Source organism: Amia ocellicauda, chromosome 3 (assembly GCF_036373705.1).
Source record: "Amia ocellicauda isolate fAmiCal2 chromosome 3, fAmiCal2.hap1, whole genome shotgun sequence".
In the NCBI taxonomy this organism is placed as follows: Eukaryota; Metazoa; Chordata; class Actinopteri; order Amiiformes; family Amiidae; genus Amia; species Amia ocellicauda.
The window spans coordinates 37,160,156-37,186,241 of NC_089852.1; the positions used below are offsets into that span (position 1 = coordinate 37,160,156).

Below are 26,086 nucleotides of genomic sequence, written 5' to 3' on the forward strand. Positions count from 1 at the left end.
CATGCAGGTTTTTAAAGACCTATGAAGCAGCAAGCAGTCCTGTTTACAGCTGACTTCACATCAATTTCAGCTGTTTTATCACTTTAATATGAAAAACCCATTAAGAAAGAACTAGAGCACAGGTGAATGAGACACTGATCTGGATTAAGCATTATAACTTTAAAATTAATATCATTTAGGTCCAATCACAAATGAGAGAGACATTCATGAAAGTCAAAGCTAAGTTATTGTCATGTAGAGGAAAATACATGTCAAATGTCCCGTATAATGAAATGTATGTCAAAAATATGCCAAAGTTAATTTTGTTCAATTTGCAGGAGGAAATCAGACTTTGTAGAAAAAAACTAATTTTTCCAATTTCACCACACGCATGTCATTAAGTGTTCACAATTACCAAAATCCTGTGTTCTAAGAAAGCAATGAAGTGCAATTTAGTGCATGAGGACAACAAAGACATTCACAAATTACTTACCAAAAAAAAAAAAAAAATCAATTCTGCACGGCTCTTTCAATTTACTCAAATTTTGCTCTTTAATTACAGCTTCCGTGTCAATCCCAAAATAGAGGCTAGCCCAACTGAGACAAGTCTATTGTAAGCTTGTGTGATCAAGATTTGGGATTAACTACCTTGGCAACCTCCACTAGTTTTTATCCCCACATCTTTGCCCTCGTGTTTGCATGTGGCACATGTTCACGAAAAGACCTGATAACTTTTGTTCTGGCAGCACTGATGGCGGCTATGAAAGTGTTCCATTTGTAAAACTGTGATTTGTTATGATATGCATTACTTAAACAACTGCAAAATCACAATTAGACCCGAGCGGTGTGTTTTTCCTCCATCTGACTTAAAATTGTTCAGTGATCAGGGAACACTCCCGAACAAAACAGAAGGGTGAAGAAGTGTACAACTTATTAGCCTATTCAGCCTTGTGGTTTTAATGCACCAATTATATAAATATAGGAATATACCTTGTCTATTTTTTTTTATCCTAAGACTATTCAGCATTTTAGTTTAGCAGGTAGTTTGTATTTTAAAAGATTCAACCTCCACTTACATACAACACTGAGAACCATATTACTGACTCTGAAAGTAAATAGGTTTAAATAATTCGTATTGATCACATTTTTATCAGAAATCCAATCCGGTGATAACCTATCAGACATTTCCCTCAACTTTTAAGTAACATTTCCACCTGGAATTGTATACGATTGTGATAAAGTACACCGGGAACATCTTATCTTGTTTTAATTCAGGGAACTGATTTATTTCTACATGACAAGGAGATGCAACATATCAAACTGCACAGCCACAACACATCATATGAATGTAGACTGCACATTTACAGTCAGAGAAGCAGTAACAACTACGACTGACAAAAACACAGTGCTGCTGTGTACTTAAGATCTTTCCCAACAGGACTGTTAATCCAGGGTGCTGAGTGACGGTCACAGTTAACCGAGAAAGTTTCAAGTGAATCCAGACAGGACTAGCATACACATGCCTTTTACAGAGGAAGTGTAAGCACATTCCTGCAGCCACGATACCAGCCTAATTGCTTGCGCCAGAAATAATTGGAGAACTAATTCATGCACTGTCAAAGGTGATCCAGCCCACCTTGTGTTCTTCATTTAAACTTCGGCCTCCCCACTCCCCCTTTGCACAACTACATGCACTCTGCATTCCCCAATGAACCGTGACATGTATCTCAAAAGGGGCCCGTCTCACACAACACAATGCTTTAATGCAGACTGCTTTGTTCCGAGGGCGGGGGGGGACTAAAACAGGCTGACCCAGGGTGGCTCTGAATCTGTGGAAGCTCGGTACAAATTTCTCCTACAACCGTACTACAAACTCAATCAGTGACCTGAAAGGTACAACAAAGCGAGCCACGAATTCCCACTTTAGAGTCTGAGTTTCCTTAGAAAACCTAGTTTATATGTTATACTACATTTAACATATACTATTTATTAGAGATTTTCTAATAATAATGAAAATAAAACTTTGACAAACATCCCACACAAACTAATTCTGTCATAAGCACATAGATGATCAAATCATAAAGCTCAATATTTTTAGAAATCTGTAAAATGATACCTGCACTTTTCTTTTCAATACTTGGTAGATTGCATTCTGCATAGTTGCTGAATGTCAAATGTCATAATCAGTTTGATGCAGTTATATAGTTGTATTATTGTTTTAAATATGTTTTATTTAAATAAGCATCGGTCACATTATTCTAAAACCATTTTGTTAGAATGTACTTAATCAACCATTTAAAAAAAAAATCACAAAACTAATGATTTTAAAGACTAAACAACTGCATGTTTTTCCTATTAAAGGCTGCATACACTTAATCAAAAAAGAATGTGGAAATAAAGAAACTATTTGCTACAAGTAAAAGGTTTTAATTTAAAGAGCTTATCAATTCACTTACCTGAAGAAAAACATGTACAGGGAAGCGGTCAGGCAGAACAATAGCACCTGTGGAGAAACAAAGATAACGCATGAAAAAGGCTGAAACATTATAGGTTCACATGAATATATGATGGATTTTCACACACATGTGAAGTTGCACATCTTCCTGCAAAGCTAAAGAAGGCCATTTAGCAAATATATCCTCCCTCTTTTATACTTATTTCTCATATACGTATACACTTGATCACAAAACTATTGGCACAAGCCTTCCTCTGCAGGTAAAGATTGTACTACAAGTCACGTGCTGTGAAGAGGGCATTGGTGGTAGGTCCAACTCAAGCCTGTTGAAGTTAATTACCATCACCACGACCGACACTTTGTGTTTAAGAGTTTCATGGTGAGGGCCTCGACCAGTACTTTCTGAGAAACGGGAAGAGACTGCAGACAAAAAGTGCCACCATCTCTCGAAAGCTTATGGAAAGTGTGCCCTCTAGGATTGGAGCAGAAATGCAGACCAGGCAGACCGTTCCCCAATGTTTGTGGGTTAATCTGAAGACATTCTCCAAGTCACATCCTATTACATACAACTGTTTTTACAGGTTCATACTTTGTTATAAATAGACTCAACTCCTCCACTGATCTGCCTATCATACTAAAACAGAATCTTTTCTTTCTCCAGATATCACCTGGCCATGTGCCACCGTGCGTATGGTAAAACAACAGCAGCTGTTCAATACTATTAACACTTCACTGCCAATAAGCCCTGCGGGCTCCGCTAAGAGACAGGATAGAAGCAATGCCAAAAAAAACAGGTTATGGAATAACAGCCAATTATTGTGATATGTGTTTTAGCGATTTGGTTGGAACGTAATGATTAAATCTGACAAATGTCAATTGTGTTTAAACAGCGGAGAGGAAAGCAACCTAAAATACTCCGGATATGCCAAAACACTAACGGATGCATTTTTGATTTACCAAGTTTGTTATCATGAGCATTCCAGGTATTTATTCCCCCTAAATACTGTACCTGTTGAAAAATAACATTGAAGCATTAAAGCACAATATAACAAATGAACTGGTGTTGAAAGATTGATATCATAAAAGAAAGAAAGAAAAAAAAACACAAAAGGTGCATGTCATCTGTTGATGGGAAATAACCTGAATGTCAATGATTACTCGCATCATCCAGTAACAATGGGCAGTACATCCCCACGTGATTCGTAAAGACTGAGATTCACTAATAATTGTGACGATAATCATCTGCCGTGTCATTTAGCAATCTATACTGGCAACCATCCGGTTTACTGCAAGTTACAGCCACATTTGGAGGTGTTTTTAAATGAAGCAGGCCTTGATATTTCATGTAAAATGCATTTTAAGAAATCCTGCAATTTCCCACTATAGTCATTTCCAGTTTTTATTCTATTCTCTCAATAGAAGACAGAATCACAATAAATATATAGTTAAACTAAATGACTAATATTTTAAACATTTGTGTACCATATAGACTGATTCACTTGACAAATTAATCTTTTCTCGTCAGATTGCTCTCGGGTGCTTTCTTCACAGCCGAAAGGAAACCAGTCAAACAGTATAAAAGAAAATGTAGGTTACACTGAGCCTAAGACAGACTTACTTTATTAAGACACAAATGACGTAAGGTTTAACACACAAACACAAAAACTGTAAGGGTTTGTGAAGTTCTGCACTCCAAAGATTGATCCCAGCACTGGCACTGGTATGTAAATGTGGAGCTCCAAAACCAAACAAACTGAGGGAACATTTATCGTGAAGGAAAGGTCACACTTGCTGTGTCTGAATACCAGGGGGTTGTCTCCTCCCTCATAAGTGGAAAGGGAGACAAGGGGAGAGGACAAGGCAGAGCTCAGCTTAGCAGAACAACCAAATAACTTCCCACTGTGAGAGTGATTGGAAATGAAGTGGAGTCATGCAGCCAGCTGCAAACCCTCACCACTCCCCAGCACTTGGACACTTTCCCCATCAGTCTCTGCTCTCACAGGCTTTCAAAAAAATTAGTCACACAGCCAGATGGACAAGACTCATGCCGAGAACTGCTGTCCTGCAGCCCTTCGCACCACAATTGACCGGTTAATAGATTAATTGAAACTAATTACTCATGTTAAATTGTTTTGCCGTTACCTTTGTTTTAAATGCAAAACAAAATTGAGTTTCCATGCCTATAGTCAGACAATACATTATTTTTTTTCTAGAATAAAAGAGTACCAGTTTTAAAATAAATAAAAAGCAGAAAATCCTGTAAGCCAAGTGCATGAAAGAATTCGTTGTGGTGGAAGTATGATATTCCAGATTATGACTGCCCTTGTTTGCCTCTCTGTCCCTTTTAACCACAGCCAGTTTAGAGTTTAGATACAGAACAAGAATGGCATTTCTTTCAGCACCTCAGTAAAAAGAGCAAAGAAAGGAGCAGAGCTGGCTTAACACAAAAACATGGAGTCTGGGTGTGAAGCCATCGTCACTACCTGCAGCCTACACACATGGCTGATAACCCGCAGAAGCCTAGGCATCTGAGACACGCCACTTTGAAGTCATCTGCTCCGGGATCTTCATTTAGGGCTGGCCGTGTTCATTTCTGCACATACGGGGAGGATGCACTTCACAATGCTGACAGATGCACATTCCCTTGTTGATGTCAGAACTATGGGCCATGATCACACCAGCCAAGTGAATCTCGGCATGGCCCTTACAGAAAGATAAAGCTTGTGGAGCGTGAGATTGATTGTTTCTGCTATTAATCAATCTACATTTTTGTAATGCCAGTTTAGGGAAAAAAAAAAACCTAAAACTTTCCTTTTGTAGTTCATTAAAAATAAAAATCAGTTTTGGTCTAGCATCTTCCATGAAGGCCCGATTGTTTTTAAATCAGTTGTTATAAGAGGCAAGACTACAGGGACTACTTTTAAAACTGCAAAATGTAAATTATTAGTAAACAAAACTCGTTACAAAGCATGTATTCGGACACATCTAAAGGCATCGACTTTCCTGCTTAGGCTGACACATAACTGTACTGGGTTTATATCTATATTTAGATCTTTAGATCTATATTTCTGCTATAAGTCAATTAAACTTTTCCCTCTTGCTGCTGCTCCATGCTTTGCAAACAAAACTCTTAATAGCTTATGATAGCAGGCTCATTAAGGTAAAAAATTACATTGTGCAGATAATGTAAGGCAAAGATTCTCTGAAATATCGGTTTACTGTGAACGTGAAAGAAACAAAAGGGCCAGTCGAGTTACAAAATGAGCAAGATCTCACATTTCCCAAGACAGGAGCCACTGTAATGTACAGCTGACATGAACTGTCATCGTTCAATAGAATGAGCCCTGAGGGTAATGCAGGCTCAGAAAAATTAACATGTTAGAGCCACAAGCTGACAGGATCCCAGCATTAACAAGAGAAAGGCTTAAGGGCTTAAGTTCAGGTGCTGAGAGATCAGACTTTATTAGAACCATTTATTCCAGACTTATTCATTTATTTTCCAGTCATGTTAATTATATAGATATATATGTATTTTTTGTTTTCTTGTAAAATGATTAGTTTTCATCTGGAGATTAAAATAAACATTCTAGAACATCTGCCTTATCACATCTTTAGAAAATGAAGTCAAACAAAAGGACCAAGGTAATCTTTCCTGCATCTGACACTCAAAACTCCGATAAGAATGACATTGTTCTGCCCATATCTTGGGGAAAGCAAGGGGACCATTACCACAGGAAGTAAACCACACTAAACAAAAGGGATAATAGGCAATACAATCTACCAGCATGTAGCATATACTGTGTCTTAGCACACAAACTTTAAATGGTGTGCATATTCAATATCTCAATCTGAAAACTGATTTGACTGTCAAGCTTGCCACTGGGTGTCACTGTATATCCCTGCTTTCCCTTCCTAACACTGTTTAAGATTTATTGCAAGTCAAGGCCCCACCTTTTTATTTGTACAACTCTGGTTTTTAGAAGGACTTTTACAACACTGCTGTAACAGTCTGTGTGGGTGTCCTATACAGACTGATCGTTCAACCCCCCCCCTTATTTTTTAAGATACTACGTTTGCCAGTCGGTCTTCATGCATTGATTTAAAAAAAAACTGTAAAACGCTAGCTAAACTCTTCATAAGGCTGGTGCAGTCCGACAATGTGCAAAAAAGGTCTGTGAAACACACAGTTATTAAACAACAGTTTATTAGACACCTGTATGGCAGCAGAAATATACTTGTGCTGACGGGCATTCTTCTCACATAACTTTGATCATGGCTTCATAACAGGACCAGAGACACAAATTATATTAATTTACATATGAAAAACTTCATCCTGTTTTAATAAAGGGATAAGATACTTGTCTAGTTAAACCATACATAAATGGTACTTACTTAAACATAATAGAAATGGAGGCAGCAGAACTGGAAGTAAGAACAGTAAATAAGGAACAAAGAAATCATGCATGTTTTTTTTGTTTTAATCTGGCATGCATCTTAAAATATTACATGAAAGAGATCAAGAAATTAAACCGTACTTGTAATCTTTAAAGGGTCCATTTATGGTGAATCTATTTTATCTAATTACAAATCTATGGCAATTAACACATCCACTTATACAGAACTAACACCTATATTACAATCTATTTATAAACCATTAAGAAGTTTTGATTTCTAATCATTAACGGCACATCAGTATTCTCACCAATAAATAATTGTATAACGAGAATCTCAAAGTAGTACTTCTAGTACAACACACATTCACAAATGGGTATATTTTAATGTAATTAACCCCCTTTTTATAAGCAAATAGCCATATTCTGATGTAATAAAGAAACTAAATGTGTTTTACAGACAGATTAGGAATAATTAGGAATGTTTCAGCTCAAGCAGTAAAGCAGGTTGGTCTAAACGATGCCTTGGGGTTTCCACAGCAATGTTTTCAGTAAAACACATTGTCTTTCATCAGCGGACAGGAAGCTCTGAATAACCCAATCATTTTGTGCGCAATTGCATTTAAGACTCACTTCCTACCAGTGCTGTAAAGACCTTCCTGTAAACTTAGCTTCGCCCCACATTCCCATTTCATGTGCATATTGAAAAACTGTTGAAGGCACGCACTCTCTGAGACTAGGCAAGGGCCCATTCTGAATTGCTAAATCGTCTGGTACTGCAAACAAATTAAATATTTTAAATGAGAGCTATTATGGTAACAGTGCATCAGAACAGCCCACTGCTTCACAAAATGTATTTTTCATACAGAGGTTTAAGGGAATGGGTTGAAATTGCTGTGCTGTCTATGCTGTTTTCTTTAGCAGTGAGGTGCTTAAGAGCTACACATACATCCTAAAATAATACTGTAATTGAACAAAGAGCAAAACTATGTCCAACAGTCGCTGTCTTAACACAACACCACTTCAACCTGAAGATGACACTTCCAACACTTGAACAGGCACAGAGCGCGGTCGGGCAGAGGCATTTCTCCATTCGGCCTGTGCGCTAAACATAGCTGCTGCCCAACTGAGGGAGATGGTGGGGGAGGTGGTGGGGGGCGGGGAGGCTGTCCTCTCAGATAACCCTGACCCTGCCTGCCTCTGTCAACAAACACAGAGTTGGCCACAGCAGGATAAAATAAAGGTTACTTTCACCCTCATTACCTCCTAGCCAGGGGCTATCCATCAGCCTCATGATGACCCCTTGAACCCCATGCCACTGCAGGTAAACCAGGCTGGGACCTGTCCCTCCCTGGTACCCATGTGTTCTTGATAGAATCAGAAAACCGCCACACAGCTAATGACACTCGAGACATTTCAAAATAAGTGATGCAATGTATCACAATCCATGAAGTGTCTTTCTTTGCCCCTACACTCTCAAGAGTACCAAATAAAAACATAAAACATAATTTTAGTCATTTAGGAAGATGATATAACTATCACTGGAAAGATAACATCTACTCCCTCTTTAAGTTCTGCTCGCTTAAGGGCACTACAGATGGAAAGATTACTTAATAAACGCTCTTCAACAGACACATGAAGAGCACCTAGTTACCAATGACATTTAATAGGGTTTTCAAGCCCTCCTTTATCGTTTCACAATGTTTGCCCTTTGAAGGATGTTGCAAGCTCTGCCACTATAACAAAGAGCTGCTGTTTCTGTATTTACACATTGTCTAAACTTCACCTAAACACAAGGTTGTATCGTCTGTGACGATATAAGTTATCTATGAGTCTGGAATGTGTTTTCCATACAACATACACAGGTATATATATATATATATATATATATATATATATATACACACACACTCACCTAAAGGATTATTAGGAACACCTGTTCAATTTCTCATTAATGCAATTATCTAACCAACCAATCACATGGCAGTTGCTTCAATGCATTTAGGGGTGTGGTCCTGGTCAAAACAATCTCCTGAACTCCAAACTGAATGTCTGAATGGGAAAGAAAGGTGATTTAAGCAATTTTGAGCGTGGCATGGTTGTTGGTGCCAGACGGGCCGGTCTGAGTATTTCACAATCTGCTCAGTTACTGGGATTTTCACACACAACCGTTTCTAGGGTTTACAAAGAATGGTGTGAAAAGGGAAAAACATCCAGTATGCGGCAGTCCTGTGGGCGAAAATGCCTTGTTGATGCTAGAGGTCAGAGGAGAATGGGCCGACTGATTCAAGCTGATAGAAGAGCAACTTTGACTGAAATAACCACTCGTTACAACCGAGGTATGCAGCAAAGCATTTGTGAAGCCACAACACGTACAACCTTGAGGCGGATGGGCTACAACAGCAGAAGACCCCACCGGGTACCACTCATCTCCACTACAAATAGGAAAAAGAGGCTACAATTTGCACAAGCTCACCAAAATTGGACAGTTGAAGACTGGAAAAATGTTGCCTGGTCTGATGAGTCTCGATTTCTGTTGAGACATTCAGATGGTAGAGTCAGAATTTGGCGTAAACAGAATGAGAACATGGATCCATCATGCCTTGTTACCACTGTGCAGGCTGGTGGTGGTGGTGTAATGGTGTGGGGGATGTTTTCTTGGCACACTTTAGGCCCCTTAGTGGCAATTGGGCATCGTTTAAATGCCACAGTCACCAGATCTCAACCCAATAGAGCATCTTTGGGATGTGGTGGAACAGGAGCTTCGTGCCCTGGATGTGCATCCCACAAATCTCCATCAACTGCAAGATGCTATCCTATCAATATGGGCCAACATTTCTAAAGAATGCTTTCAGCACCTTGTTGATTTTACCCAAACACATATCTATGAATAGTAAAACCAGAGAAACTAATAATTTTGCAGTGGTCTCTTAATGTTTTCCAGAGCTGTATATGTGTGTGTGTGTGTGTGTGTGTGTGTGTGTGTGTGTATACATACACACACACACACACACACACACACATACATACACACACACTCTCCCATTCAGAAACACAAATGATTCTTACAAGTTTATAAGAAAACATGGTCTTTGGTGGGAAGATTTTTTTTTTCTACCACTAAAAAATACAGTTTCAGTTGTGACTTCATTTGATCTAATTCTATCACACCATAAACGACACCTACACTGTCCGGAAACTAGCTATTTAAAAGTTACCCCAGGGCAGAGTACAATCAAGCTGGGGTGGTCTTCTAATGAATGAGCTCACATCTTCTCTTAACCTCTCCACCTCTGATCACTTGTGACAAAGCAGCCAGACTAGAATCATGCATGCTATCTGTACAATTGAGTCATATTACATACATGTTTTATATTTTTTTTATTTTTTGTGACTTCTTTGAAAAAATTGAAGTTTTAAATTGAAACTGAATTATGGCCAATGTAGTGTTCATCTTCTCAAGTAATAGTTCAAACAAAACGCTACGTCAGATATATGACTGAGCTACAGTTTACAGTTTACACTTCACATCAAGAAGAAATGGAAGAAAGAAACAAAAGCTAAAGAGGTACAGGGGACCTCCAATGGGTTAATGTAAAATTCTGACGATTAGACGTCCAATGAGCCGCCAGCTTAATTAATATCAGATGTATAAAGAAAGTCTGATTTTATCTCGTAATTCAAGTGTGCTATTAGATCCAGCTGGGTACAATTTGTTAGGGATTAAAAGCTCAAAAATGCACTGTTTACTCTGTCACTCAGACACATAGAAATAAAAAGTAAGATATAAAATTAAAAATTGAAAACACAGTTTATGGTAACTAAGGACTTTTATGACTTACCTAGAACTGTATTTAAATAAACAAACAGCACATTAATTTGTTCACATCGCCTGGGCTTGTTTTAAAATTAGATGTATGTCACAGATTAGAGTGAACCAATCTGACTTTCAAGGTATTTAGGCAACAAACAGGGGGGGAAATCATTTACAATTGCAGTTTTAGTCTGGTAATCTGTCACTATATTAGCATTAACTTATTTTTTCCTTCTCTTCAGAACGTCTGCCAGTTAACCGGTCATATAAAACTGGCTGCAACTGGAGTCTTCATCACGACACTGCTAGCTTGAGAAAAACCCTATTTTCATGCAGTGATAATGGCCGCTCGATGTCATGGTTTTATGATTCTGTTTACAGTTATATCTAAGCTACATACTTATATATAAACAAATATATTGGATTCTGTTAAGCACACAAACACAAAATAAAAAAATACATTTGGCTTACAAGTGGCCTTCAACAAACTAATTATACACATAAAATATTAAAATGCAATTATGATTAATCAAAGAAAAAAAACAAAAGACATACACAGCCTTATTACCAATACCAACAATTATATGATGCAGTGGAATGAAGTTCTTTCATCTTTGGTCTGTGACAATTTAAACAGCATAACAGATTTCACTACTTTTGGCTCAGATCATACCACTGTGTACAATAAACTACAGAAAATAACCTTATAGCAAGGTAATAGCCAGGATTCATCATGCCATAAATCCAGTTACACAATCATTCACAAAATAAAGAACGCTAAAAATCTGCTTTTGGGACCTATGATTTGAGATCAGCTCTAATGTAAATGGTGCATCCATGTCTCGGATTGCATGGGACAGCATGGAAAAATATGGAACCCCTGCTGATATAAAAGGTAAAGAATTAAACCAGATGGTCCCTAAATTTAGAGAGAAGTGACAGTAATAGGGCCCCAGCTGTCTTTCATGTTCATATTTATTCATATTCTGCGGATCCCATGGTCAAACTATTTCGGGGACTTTGCCCGCCGCCAAAAGTACATTAACAACCAGTCGGTCAGCTTTAAGCAGTTTACTCTTGTATCAACTAGAATTAAGGTTTGCTTTACATTCAAGCCAGCGAAACTAAAAATACAGCCATATAATGACATCCTGCCTAGACTGGCCAACTTTGATTAAGCAATTGTGCTGCAAATCATACAACAGTCATTACATGGTCGGCTCTGACCTGGCAGGTTGCGTCGTCAGCAGGAGCCAGAACAGCTGGAAGTGGAAAGTATAATTTCATTTTCTGATGCTGGAAACCATTTAAAGTCTTGCTAGCAAATGTATTCAGCAGTTACAATCAGTTTTAGCATAAAACGGTATTAATCAAGTAGACCTTAAATGCTACTACTCTACATCAGCACAGTCACAGCTTTCCATGTGATACAATTATAGTAATGACCGTATATTCTTCACGGGTGATGATACAATTGAATACATCAAACTTTCATAAAAATGCAGTTGTTTTATCCTCAAAAAGACCAATTAAGGGGGCTGGAAAAGTAAGGAATAAAATGAGTAATACATCTACAGGATCATCCTCACAGAGGTTTGACACATTCACATATACTCATTGATTGAGCACCAAATGCTTTTTTATTTTTTTATGGTTGCTTAATGGCTGCACATGTCCCATGACTGAATTCATGTGTTACAGCACAGATGAAAACTGGTGTCAGTGTCATCTTTGTACAATATAAAGACATTTTTTATAAATAAGTTATTAAAATGCTAGTAGTGCACAGCCATCATGTCAAAAACAAACAAGTCAATTTTCCACCTGCTCTTTATATCTTTTTTATATCTTTCATAGGTGCACCCCATTCTATGCTGTCAAATGAACTGAAGCAGTAACCTAATCTGCCACTGATAAATTAGAGATAGCACTCCTCAGTTTCAAGTCACAGTATATACAAACGTGAGTAACTCCTCTGTGTAAACACATTATTTGCAGGCAGGTCCCTTAAAGACTGTACAGAACAGAAAAAGCATGAAAGGATATTGAAACACTGAGTGTTTGAAACTGGAGAAGCCACTCTGAAAAGTCTGAATAAGATTATCTGATCATTTCTCCCAAGAATGGCATTCTTTGTATTTTTAACACAAGAGAAAGAAGACAAGTCCGGTATCACATCACCGGTTCTTTTCTAGTGCACCTCTCTGGAGTAAATATTCCTGGCAGCACCTCAGGCTCAGAGCACAGGAAAGAAACGTTACCCAAAAATGACAGTAATTGAAACAGAGCCTCGTTTGGGGACTGGGACCTTTTCACAGTGCCCTCTCAACCTCTAAGAAAAAAGCACCCCAAATGTTTTTAAACGAAGCTAATGCATATAATTGTACTTGGAGTAGGATAGTAGTGCTGACATTTTCTCATGCTCCCTGGGAAACATGAATGGCATGTGTGAATGTGTACTGGTTGACATATAGAGGGGACACTGTATAGGAAAGCCAAAGGTCAACTCGAGACTAATATAAACAGCTGCACAGAAGAAATGCATTTACTGTATTCTAATCAGCTAAACATATTCAAGAGAAAATTGCAGCTAATTTCTCCAGATTAGAACTATACAAAATGAGAACAGGACCTTTATTATATATTTTTTCCACAGGAAAGCACTAAGCAGACCCTGATAACCCTGCTTTAGTTCAGTTCAATGCGAGGCCAATGAGGGAGTACAGCACAAACTGTGACTGCTCAGACACACCCAGCCCAGCACTGCACCCACAGCAGCTACAGACCGAGACTGGATATCCAGTATAGTGTAGCAAAACCATGAGCGAAGATGGAAGTTTTTCTCTGCTTGAATGTGGGCCAATCAAAATGTGATTGAGCGAGAAATACGGTAGAAAACATACGCAATGGCAGAGGAACCTGATCACACATTATTATTATGACAAAACTTCAAGAACTACAAAGTGCTGTGATTTCAGTTTGACAGATAGTTAATAAGTGGCTGGATGGTTATCCGAATACACAGAGTCAGTTCAAATTATAGTTTGTCCACAAAGCTTCTATATTAGCAGCATTTCCCAGTTAAACAGGCTGCCATTTTTAGTCCATCGGTGTGACCTGGGTGTTGGAGCAACTTTAAGTAAAGGTATCTCTTAAGATAAGGATATTTGTGCAGGAACTGAAACAGACTCCACTTCACGCTGATCAGTTAATCTAGACCGATGTAATTATTTACAGAGCAGGACAAGTAATGGCAAGTTTCACAACACAAGACTAAATGGTCAGGTAAAACTCATCAGGTTCCTGTTAAGCCATTTTGCCATTTTGGACTGGGATTGTGAGGTCTGGAACCTTTAAGAGATCTACTGGGGGAATACTTTATTACTTTCTCCTGCAAGACAGTTCTCAGGGAAAAAAATATTATCTCTTGCTCACTTTACGGTTAAGAGCTCTTTGGGAAAGACAAAAAAAAGAGCTGAAGGGCTGGATGGTTTTTATTTATAGGACACTTATTACATGCCAGCATCAGCAAGGAGCCAAGAATGTGGAATGAAATAAAAGCTCAATATTGTTGATACTGACTGAAAAACAATATCAAAATGACAAATAAAATATATAATTTTCCCTGAGGTCCCACTGTGGATTTTTGCTAAAACTGGAAAACAGATTTCTTAATTGTGTGAGTAGACCATAGAAAAGGTTTCCATACATACTGGAAGTAGATGATCTATTGCAGGTTTTAAACTGCAGTGTATTTTTAAATCGCCTGCTAATCTGGGATTCATCTGAAAACAAAGATTACTTACTCTTTAGGCATGGAAAATGCGCATTTAAAATAATAAACACAAACCATGTTGAGTAAAACATATTCCAAACTTTGATATATTGATTAACAAAATATCTTACAAAAACAGGACCCTTGTATCTTTGTCCACTACCTCATAAATTAGCCATTCGAACCAGCAGAAGAAGTCAACAGAGATTAAGAAGGGAGAAAAGTGGGTGTCGCAAAAACAAACAAAGAGGCTGACAGAATGAAAAATTGTCCCAAGCTGTTTACACAAAGAGCAAGGCTGGCTAGCACAGCTGAAAAAGTTTACCTTGTTTGTATAGTAGGAAAAAAAGTGTTTAAAAGCCTTTCCTCTGACTTGTAATCTAATCACAGTGATTCTGAAGGATCAGCGACTATCACTCAAAACCAACAGCATTATCTGTGGTTTCTGCTTCAATGAAACTCACACAAAGTGGTGGGAAATAAATAAATCTTTGGATTTCCAGTTATGGCCTGAAATTTAGATTGCAGAGTATTTTCCTACAAGCTTTATCTACTCCTATATATGACAAAAAGGATCAAGTGTTCACAGTTCAGACAGGGACGATGGCAGCACACACCTCCATGTCCTCCGTGGCTGCAGGCTCCTACAGTTTCCGCTTCACCAGAGCTTTTAACAACCTACTTGAAGTAATTATTTCTGTAACTGGACATAGTTAGCAGCTTTCCCAGGTCTGTAGTTGTTGGTGTTTTTAAGAGTCTAGAAGGAGGTTCAAAGCCACTAATTTTCTCTGTTTACATTTTTGCCAGAGGTTTTGTCAAACAGCCATATTACTTGTTCACTTGTAATTGTTCACTGTATTTTTCTACACTGAAAAAGCAATTTTCTGAAAAAGGAAAAAAATTGCCTTAGATATCACATTTTATATTAAAAAAATGTATAATTATAATTAAACATTAGTCAAAACAAGAGTTAATATAATGCATTTAATATATTATTCTATCCACTGAATTACACAATGCAATTTGTATGCATACACTTACAATTAAAAGAACTCAAGCACTCAGACAAGGCCTTATAAAAAGTATTCCTTAAACCACTAGAGTAATGTATTGTTAACATAAAGTATGATCTAAATATTCATCTTCACAAACTAAATACAGATTTTTCTCTTTATCCTTCCAAAGCTTGAATATATTAAATATCTCCACTTAGTTTGTAATGCTAAACCATTAATAAACGAATACATTAACTCACTTTATTACTACAGAATATAAATCCAAGAAAAATAAATGTCAGTTTAATCAGCGCTCCATTGTGGGCGATTAAATCTTTCTAAGATTCAGGAAAAAAAAAAAACGTGACCACTTGTCAGCAGACTGAATTTGGGAAGTATCGTTAAAGGTTATGTACAAAAATACAAAAACAATTATACCTTATCATGGTCTTTGAACACATTTGTATATGTTATGCATTGAAGTTGATGTCAATTACTCTCAGCTCATGAGGAAAATTACACAAATTCTGAGTTACATTTTGAAAAAAGATAATGTGATTTTTAGGGCCTTCCAAACAAATGCTGACTAAAGAAGTCATGACAGGGAAGGACTGAGCAGTTCCACACTGGATATATGATACCAACAAAATGACTGTTCACACCATTCCTTACCCATTAACAAAGCGGACTGCCACCCGATCCTAATACTGTACTAGCTTGTGCTGTTTCCGTACGTCTTTCATATTAACACGTCCATAACTAACCCCACTAGAATGCCACCGCAACAACAAGGAGAGAAAAACAATTGGTCTGCAAAGTTATAGGCCCTGTGGAGAAGTGGTTTAGGTTCTGGACTCCTAAGTGGAGGGTTGTGGGTTCATTCCCAGGTGGGGGACACTGCTGTACCTTTGAGCAAGGCACTGTACCGAGATTGCTCCAGTAAAACCCAGCTGTATAAATGAGTAATTATATGCAAAAATAATGCAATATATATTGTAACAATTGTAAGTGGCTCTGGACAAGAAATATCATAGAACATACATACACACGCGCTTACACTATTATTGTGTCGAAATGTAGACTAATTATATTGTACAGGATAATTCTGACCGATTGATATTTACATTAGATTTAAAAAGTGAAAACAAACAAGCTCCAGATAAGCAATACAATAATGCATTCTCAGATTAATGTAATAAGAACCTACTAACATCTAAATGTACTTAGTGCAAAATTATAAGGTTGATTACTAGGAAAAAAATCACATTATACAAAACAGTCTTCTTAAGAATCTGAGTGTTTAAGCCATTTGTAAAATACTTTGTTTTACAAGCTACAGACAATGTTATGATATCAGTGGCTTAATTCCTTTCTGCTTTCTCTTTTCTTTTCATTCTGTTTGTTCCATTCTTCTTTCCATTCTTTTCTTTCTTTTAAACACCCTCAATCACACTTCTGACAAATTCTCAGTCAGTTGACAACAAAGACTTGCTAGTTCTCTCCTGCAACAGTTTTGTTAATGGGAATGGCTGAAGTGTTAACCGAGCTCTGAGCCTTACCTCTCCGTGCTTGATCGGTTTAATGGCTCCCCTCGCCACACCCATTCTGAAGATGGTCTCTGTGGCCTAGAACAAAAGAAGAAATGCCACACATGTTGATAAATGTACATTCTTAAAATTAAGTGCAATGTTTATTTAAAGGCGGGTTTTTACATAATATTAAAGAGTCAATGAAGAATAATCAATAATTAAGGAATTCAAGTTAAAATACACCGCTAAGCTAATTCAAAATGGTGCTCAAAAACTTGATATCCATCCTTTGACATCTTATGTGACCTTCCAATTCAGATAACATGATAACGGTAAAACCGCCCTAAAAAGGGATCAATGTCTTCATCCGTATAGGCCTCAGAACTTTGACTTACCTGCGAACCGCAAAGTACAAACCTGTACGGTATCACAATTTAATGTATTGTTAGAAGCCACTTCATACTTTTATAAATAAAAACACAATGGTACAACTTCTTAATTTGCAATTTGCAGGTGGTTCAAAGTCTTTGGTCTAGCCCTATGCACAAATATTTCCATAAAATGATTGATTATTAATAGATATTCTTATGTGCTTCAGAGTTGCTCAAAGCTCTACAATAACTGTCGGTTTTGAGTTTCCAGCACAAAGTGAAGGGTCACTTTGAAGGTCCAGAAAGCATCACTGGTGACATCACCAAGACTTATATTTCAAGGTTCAGAACTGCCTTGGAAAACCTGACAGGCTAACAAAACTTTGAACGTTTGAACACAGAGCTATCGTCTACATTAGTGTAATAAACTGAAGAAAATGTCTATGACAAAACATACCAACTACATAAAACATAGTTTGTAATACATTTGAATAGTAAACAGTTTGGAGTGACCCCAGCAGCACAAAATGGCAATCTGTGCAAAAGGCACATTCCCACAGAGTAAAAGTAAAACACCAGAAACTCGGTTCAGTGTACCTGGTAGCCAATGCTGGCTTTAAGAAACACTTCAGCGTGTCTGTATTTTCTGCTAAACTGTCTAGAAATTAGGAACTTTCTAAATCTGTAGGCATCATGAGATCAAACATCACTGACCCATGTCAAACCTGTCCAGTTGAATTAAATGTCTGTGAGAAGTTGTTTTGAAATGGTACTGGGTTGAAAACAGTAGCACCACGGGATACAAAATATTTTCCCAGGACATTTGCAATTTAAAAGGATTAATCTAAGATTGGATAGAATGCTGTACAATTAAACTTGTAGCAAATTCATTTAAATCTATGTACCACAATACACAATTATGATCTATAGTTAATTTAAATACTTGTTCTGGATGTACACACTGAAAAAGTTGTTCTTTTGTACCAACACTGGGATACATAACATACAACCACTCAAACAATTATACAGTGCGAGTTGTTTGCCTTCAGTACAAAACCTAGTTCGCAAATTGTAGTCATACACATAATACATGGTAATGTAGGCATTCCTGTGACAGAAAATAGGAAGGTCATTGTCTTTAATGCATCCCTGGATTCATGTGGATTTATCATAAAATATAAGGTGGCGAATAACTGACAAGAAAAGCTGAAGGATGCCGTTTATGCAGCCAAAAAAAAGCCCACTGAGATGCAATCTCTCTGCCACAAGAGGACCACAGGGTTCCACTCTGCCCCGAGGCCAACTGCTCTCTCTAAAGAGCATTTATTTGTGCTTGTTAAGCAGCCAGAGCACTAACAATGTGTAGGAGCACCGAAATAGTTTCCACTAAATGGTGTTTTTTTTGGTTTTAATTCAGCCAGGATGCAGGATAAGGATCGCTAAAATGGTGTGCAATGAATAACAACCTTGACAAAGAAAACCATATAAACAAAAAAGGCAATGCAAGATGTGTTAGATGTTTAACTTGATTTCTACATTCAAATGTTTAAATGGAGATTACTTATGTCCCTATCTCAGTTATTAGTGACTGTAGTTTACCATCACGTTACAAAAGATAAAATCCAAAACCTAAGGAAGTGTTCCTCAAATCCAAACTGCTCCATCTGAGCTCAAGGTCTGGTACCCCAACGCTACACAGAGGCTATCGTTTACCAATACTTTACAGTGCTTTTGTTTCACTGCGAACCCTTTGTGGCTGGTATCATTTGAACAGAAGCCTAGCTAGAAAACATAGCATGTGATCCAGGAAATGTCCATAGCAACTCTGAGATGCACTTCTCCGACACAATCTGACAAAAAAGGGGCAGAAGAACACCGCATAACCTTTTGTGTCCCTTATAATTAAGTTCTTTCATCGTTCTTCCCACCACCATTTTAAGGATGTTTCAGCCAAATAAAGCTCTCTGTCAGTACAAGCTTCCTTTATTTCCATTCAGAGGCACTGGTGTGTAACTTTCCTTTCTCCTCCACTGGCTAAGAGATCTTTTTAATACACTGGTACTTATACGGTCCCTACCACATGTCAAAGACATTCAGATACAAGGCAGATTCACAGCCTGTGAAAGGACTTGTACCTTGGATTGCTTGATAGGAACTCCACTCTTGCTTGTTCAGTGTCACTAAGAAGATTAGGAACAACAAGCACAGCTTCCTTTCCATGGGGAGAGCTAGGGGGCCACCTGCAGCCATTGAGAACACAACAAAACAAGGGCTAAGGGCTCTGTTAGCTTTAATAGGCCTACAGAAGTGGAGGGGGGGGAAATCAGATCGCTAATTAGGGCTAGAATTAATTTTTTTCATCCAAATTAGCAATTTGGAACCAATTAAATCAGAACAAAAATCTCAAAAAACGGGGTGAATGAAGTTCATGGTATTTCTCTGTGCAAATATCTAGAATTGTTTAAAGTATGCACATGAGTTTGAATAAAGTAATAAATAAAAAGTTATCTTACAGGTTAAAAAAAACAAAGCTGGATAGAACTTAGGCTTAAGTCCATTTAAGATTTGTATCTGAAGTTCAACTATTTTGTTATGTACTTACAATGTGTGTTACTGTCAGGTAGCCTCATTTTGCACAATAAAAGAAAACCTTTATTACACTAAGCTGTCCCAGTATGGGATGCTGTGATGCATTGGCGCTCGCTGCACAATGAAAATAGTCAGAAATGTTCCAGCTCACTCTGAGATTTATGATCTGCTGTGTGTTTTATTGCCTGGCCAGAACAGAAACTTGTTTGTTATCGACAGAAAGGTATCACGTAAAATAAGGCAATGTATCGTGAAACGGCTCCAGAAAACAGTCATTTAGCACCAGAGATGTCCCCAATGACATACTTCACTGCAAATTTAAGATTTAAGATTTTCCCTAAAGTGATTAAACAGAGGAAACTAGTCAGACTGCAGACCTAAGTACACTTCTGGGTAAAATGTCAACCCATTCTCTCTGGCAGAAACTATAGTTAACTCTCTCCTCTCCATGTTATAATGTTCTTCTGTGCTGCTGGGCTATTTGTAAGGTGTTAAACAGTTACAGTGCTGCTTTAAACTATTTTTTGTTACAGATCCTTAAGTTTAAATTGAGCCAAATACTTTCAACATTCAGTTGGCTGAAGAGGAATCAAACAGAGCTTAAAAATTGTGATTTATACATTGCACTCTGCCATTACTTTTCCCCCTGACTTTTCTTAGGTTAATTCATGCTTTATAAACAAGAGCATTTTATTAAAAAAAATAAAAATAAAAAACAGCATATTATTGGTGATAATCAACAGTAATATGTATACATATCCATTATAGTATTATTAATAGTAATAATATAAGTAAATATATGAATAAATTAAATCAAGGTTATTTTCAATGTTGTCATGTTTAGGCATTCCCACTATAATCTTTCATCAAAGAGCCTAGGAACCATCTGAGGAATGTAGACATTTTACTGCCAAAAAATTTAAAATAATTTGTACTGGTTAATGTGATTAATTAAAACATGAAGTGTGACCTCTGAAGAAAATATAAAAATAAGGTTCATTTACATTAAAAGCTTAAACTTGAAAAGAGCAGAATTACATTTTAATCAGAATGGTCTGTTTCTTTACTGAAAGTTATACTGAAAACATCCTAATATGCTTTCTGTGGTTACAGATCATGCACTTAACGACACTAGATCTAATTATACAAATTAATTACAAAGAAGTAAAAGCATAATACATCAAGGGAAACATGCTTAAACTCCTCATGTAGGTCTATATATTGAAATAGTAAAATAAAATATTTCACTACAACAACAACAACAAACAACAACAACAGATGCTGAAAAAAATAGATATTTTGTTTTGTGGATTCAGTTCTAGCAGAACACCCATGTTAAAACAAAACACTACATTTTAATACATTATAAAAAGACCTGCTTCTAAAGTACCACAATAATAGGATTCAGACTGATTTCATTAACTTTGTTAAATGCATTAATAAGTGTATAAGATTTATATAATTCCACCTAAATTCTGTGAGCCAGATACTGTTATTAAATTTGTCAACTATATCAGACTTTTTAAATTAAGTAATAAGAAACAGGACGCCTGCCTTAGGCTGCATAGTCTGTGAGCCTCTGCTGTACAGATTCATTTTATAGTGCCTGCCCTTTGTCTAGACATCGCTCTAACTTTCAGTCTCTCGTGGATTACACAGTCCCTGATGAGAGATGTATTTATCTATCTAGTGCGGTTACAAGCCGACCATTAGCTGGAAACTTACTTGTAAATGTCAATTCTAATACCACTGTCTAGAATTCAACTGAATCAAGGTCAAATTACAAAAAACCACAGACAGGAAACTGTTCTACAACAAATATGTATTACTATTTATTGTTTTATTTGGCTGACACCTCAGCGAAGCAGGAAAACTAAGAATAATAAAAAAAAAATACTGTCCGAGATGAAGATAGTAAACCTAGAGCCCAATGTTGAAAATATATATATGTTTCTAAGAAAGGGCCAGGCTAAGAATCAAACTATATTAAGACATGTTATACTATAACTTACATACTAATGAATAGTACTAATTACTGATAAACTGATAAAACACAAGCCTTCTGGTTTATTATTGTACAGCTTTGAAAACACACAAATCGTTTTGGGGGCAATTATCAAAACCCAACTATCATTGTCCAGCTCTTGTTTTTCACTTGGGATAGTTTCTACATTTTTTTTGTTTTTTTTGTTCAGCAACTATAAACAGAGCTTTTCACAGGAAGCAAGAGGATAGGTTTCTAAAACATTGCTCTTAATCCTATATCATAAAAAGTGTCATGCAAGGGGGCCTCAAAGCAGAAGAAAATGGGATCCGAGGGAGAAATCTAGGAAGGAAGACAAACTGCAGCACTGCCGATGGACGAGCTGCCATTGAAAGGCACAGAGCCGATTAGACTGCACCTTTGAAAACACACCCGGCCAAAAATGTCTCAAAAGTGGATGGCAACGTGAAAAGTGAGCCGTGGAACAAAGGTCTCGACCACGTGAATGCTCCCACCAGGACTCGGATACTATATGAGAAAGCACAGGGGGGTTGCAAAAATAGAAGTGTGTGAATGATTTTGACAACAAGTCATGTGAAATCTAAGACCCTTCCCTGAATCCACCCCAGAGAAGGTCTCAAGGTAAACAATTCAGAGCTCATTAGTTCTCCTCATTCCACTCTTTATACCATAGGGACCAGAGTTTTTTTTCCCCCTCGCTGTCTACAGGGCACAATTATAACCGATTCTAAGAGAACCCCCTTAAACAACCACAATAATGAAAGTGAATGGATTTGATTTGCACTTGTCTAGATCTTGTTAATCAAGTTCTTTGCTCGCACAAGTAGAAAATATTTTCCAGTTGTTGTAACAAGTCAGAGAAATGTCACATCTTAGCTGACTATTCATCAATTTTGCCTATTGAAAGTACAACATAGAAATGTGACTCATGTGCCTGTTAGTTGAACATGGGATAAAGGGAACGTTTTATATACAGCAGCCTTTTCCGAAATCTACACAAGAAAATTATTAAACATCAAGAGCCCCCCATTGCTCAATTTAGGAAAAGGCTCTTTAAAGTAAATGCCAGACATAGTGAGGAGATTCCAACACTAGGCCAGGATTCAAAGCACTCTTCAGTAACGTATGAAGCCTCGCCTGTTTTCGTGGGAAATCGTTTGCTTTCCAGTATAAAACAAAAACAGATAGGCTTAGTTATCCAATATATCTAAACACTGCACTCCATCCACCTAGTCTTAAAACATTTTAACTGCACTGTAAAAGTAATACAAATGCTGTTACTTTTGTTTCCTACTCTGAGCTAAAACATTTCAGGATTTTAAAAGTTAAACTGTCTAATTAAACCCATTAATTAATCGTGTGCCAATTACGAGCAGTAGATTATTTTCTCAGAGCAGCTGACTGCTGTGCTGAATAATTGGCAAGCTGTCCTTACTCTTGGCTGCACACACCTAAAAACAAATAAGTTAATTCCTCTTCTCTGAATATGAAAGAAAAAGTAAGGAAGTTCATGCTAGACAACCTCAATTGACAGCTTTCTTTCAGTATAGAAAAATAAATGTGCATACTTCCTCAATCCCTTACAAAAAAATAAAATAGATATTGTTTTGGAAGAAGAAAGTCTAAACACTATATAAAATTTGGACCTCAGCCTTAGTTAACACTGCTAAACAATCTCACCTCTTAATTTCAATGATACCCAACTGCACTGCTCAATATTTTCATGACAACAAACATGTTTTATATGTTCTTTCCCTGTTCTCTGGAGTTTGCTATTGTGAAGAATGATTTGTCAAAAACAGTTACACTAGTTAAAAAGTAATTCGTTTGGAAAAAGCAAAAAAAAAGTACTTTAAGGGAATTATTCTGAGGACAATCAGATTTATTCTAAGCTGTTTTTGTTCTCCTCTGAGCTGTAATTTAGTGGTGCCTCGAAGTACCAGCCTCTCTAATGACTTATTTTAAAAAAGCCAGTTCTACACAAAAATATACACAATCTAAGAGGTCTAGCAGGAGAAATTCATAATTTTACGAAGAGTGCAATGGTAATGTGTTTATTAAAGAGGTTCAAAACTATGGGATAAATATCAAAGAGAAAGTTATTTATACAAAGTCACTATAAAGTCATTATTAACATACTGTTTGTTACATTAACTTTAGAGTAGCTACTCAAGAAAGAGACTAATGAAGCCTGCCAAATGAATAGATAATTTGTTCGCAGTGTGCCAATCATGTTCTTATTTTATTGATGCTGCCGTTTCAAATGATACACTAACAATTTCCACATTTCAAAGTAAATGTATATTAGAACCATATGTCATAATTATTTCAATATAAGCGGTGAAACATGTGCCTTTGTACTAACTTATATGAGGAAATGGGTATTTTTGAGGTTTCATGGTACACAGAACTGATTACTTTTAGATTTTTGACTAATCTTAAACCTTGACAGTTATTTTAGTTACAAATTGTGGGGTTACCAGACAATAAACATCAGATAACACACTAGTAACTCATGGAGATAGTTAAAAGAATTGATAATTAGAAGACTTAGATTAAACAGTCTAATTAACTATAAAGAAAGACCTTTACTTAAAATAATAAAATGTTAGACCACTTATGATTGAAATGCTTTTTGTTGTACATGATTTAACAAAGAAAAACAGGAGCGACTTCCACCAGAACAAGAAGGGCACACTTTATCCAGAAAAAATCTGTATTTGGCAATTAAGTCCCAGTCTAACAGTAAGAAATGCATTCCTGTACACTGACATGCTAAATTAATTATCTCCCTTCTTAACCCACAAGACTGGAACAATGGTTTAATTATCTGAGCTCTATAAATCGACATTACTTGGTCATGTGATAGTGTTGGAGTTGTTAAATGTCACATTGATTTACAGTGCAGTGCTGCAGTTCAGGGCTTAAAAACCAGGCCACTAAACGTCAATGCCGGATTCTAACGAAACACTTCCACAAGGGAAGCTTTTTAAAACAAAGAAATCAATCAAAAAATCAATAAAATCAATAAAACTAAACCAATTCAGCCTTCACATAAAATGTAATAAAAGTTTAGATTTTGGATACAAAATGTAAAAACACATGAAAAATTAGCATACATTCTGTGCTACACATTAATTTGTACATTGGTTCTACTGGGGCAGCCCTAAAAGATTTAATAATTAACTGTAGTACTTATGCATGACATACAACCTCCCAAAGGATTGATAACTGATTTTAATTGCGTATCTTGAAAATTAACAAATAAAAGGTCACATATTCAGAAGAAACTTGAATATGATCAAAATATTAGAGAGGTCTTAGTCACTGCACAGTTACTTGAATGCATGCTGACATAGTGAATCCTAAACACTAGGATTTGGGATAAATCCTACAGAACTCATTAAGGTCATCAGTACTGCCCACTGGGATGCCCTTCAGCTGCTAAAGACCTGCCCCAACTCTAGCCAAAGTTCATGGAAGAAAGAGTTCACAAGAGGAAGGGTTCAACATTCAGCTCCTTTCACAGGAGTTACTATTAAGCAAGTCTCAGGGGGAAACAAATGGTTCATGCATTTCTCTTTCTACATGTGTGTGTATACATATAAACACATACATATATATATATATATATATACACACACACACACACACACACATACATACACATATATATATATATATATATACATACACATACATTATATATATATATATATATAATACACCATTTTTGTTACTAGTAATTTGTTTGTTTGATCCTAGCAAGGCTTGAGATCGCTATATATATATATACACATATACACATACACACGCGCGCACACACACACACACACACACAAATACACATATACACACACCTCGCAAAATGCCAAATGAATGAAGGTGTTTCCTGTTAAATTATTGCATGGGTTCTCAATTCGCATAATTTCATCAACAATTGTTAAAAACAAACAAACAAAAAACAAAAACAAAAACTACTGGTCTTTTGTTTTCACACACCACTACAGTCTCCAGCCTCGTCACCAACACTTTTTGTTGTCTGTGCTGCTGTTGTACATAAAGAAGTCCATTATATCCACCCCCCCACCGAGGCAAAACCATTAAAAATCTAATTGTGTGAAGTTCACAGTGTAGCAACACTACTGGGTGAATTGAGGTTTGTTTTCATATCTTAAATTGA

The 26,086-nt window shown here is 36.8% G+C and overlaps 1 protein-coding gene across 1 annotated transcript in view; it reads right to left on the bottom strand.

Annotated features, from left to right (window-relative positions):
* tmem135 (transmembrane protein 135) overlaps positions 1-26,086 on the bottom strand; it is a 65,286-nt gene that overhangs the window by 21,393 nt on the left and 17,807 nt on the right. Inside the window, exons 5-6 of the mRNA XM_066699283.1 lie at positions 16,969-17,034; positions 2,436-2,482 (exon numbers count right to left, since the gene is read on the bottom strand). Coding sequence (XP_066555380.1) covers positions 2,436-2,482; positions 16,969-17,034 — 113 coding nt within the window. The remainder of the gene's footprint in view (positions 1-2,435; positions 2,483-16,968; positions 17,035-26,086) is intronic.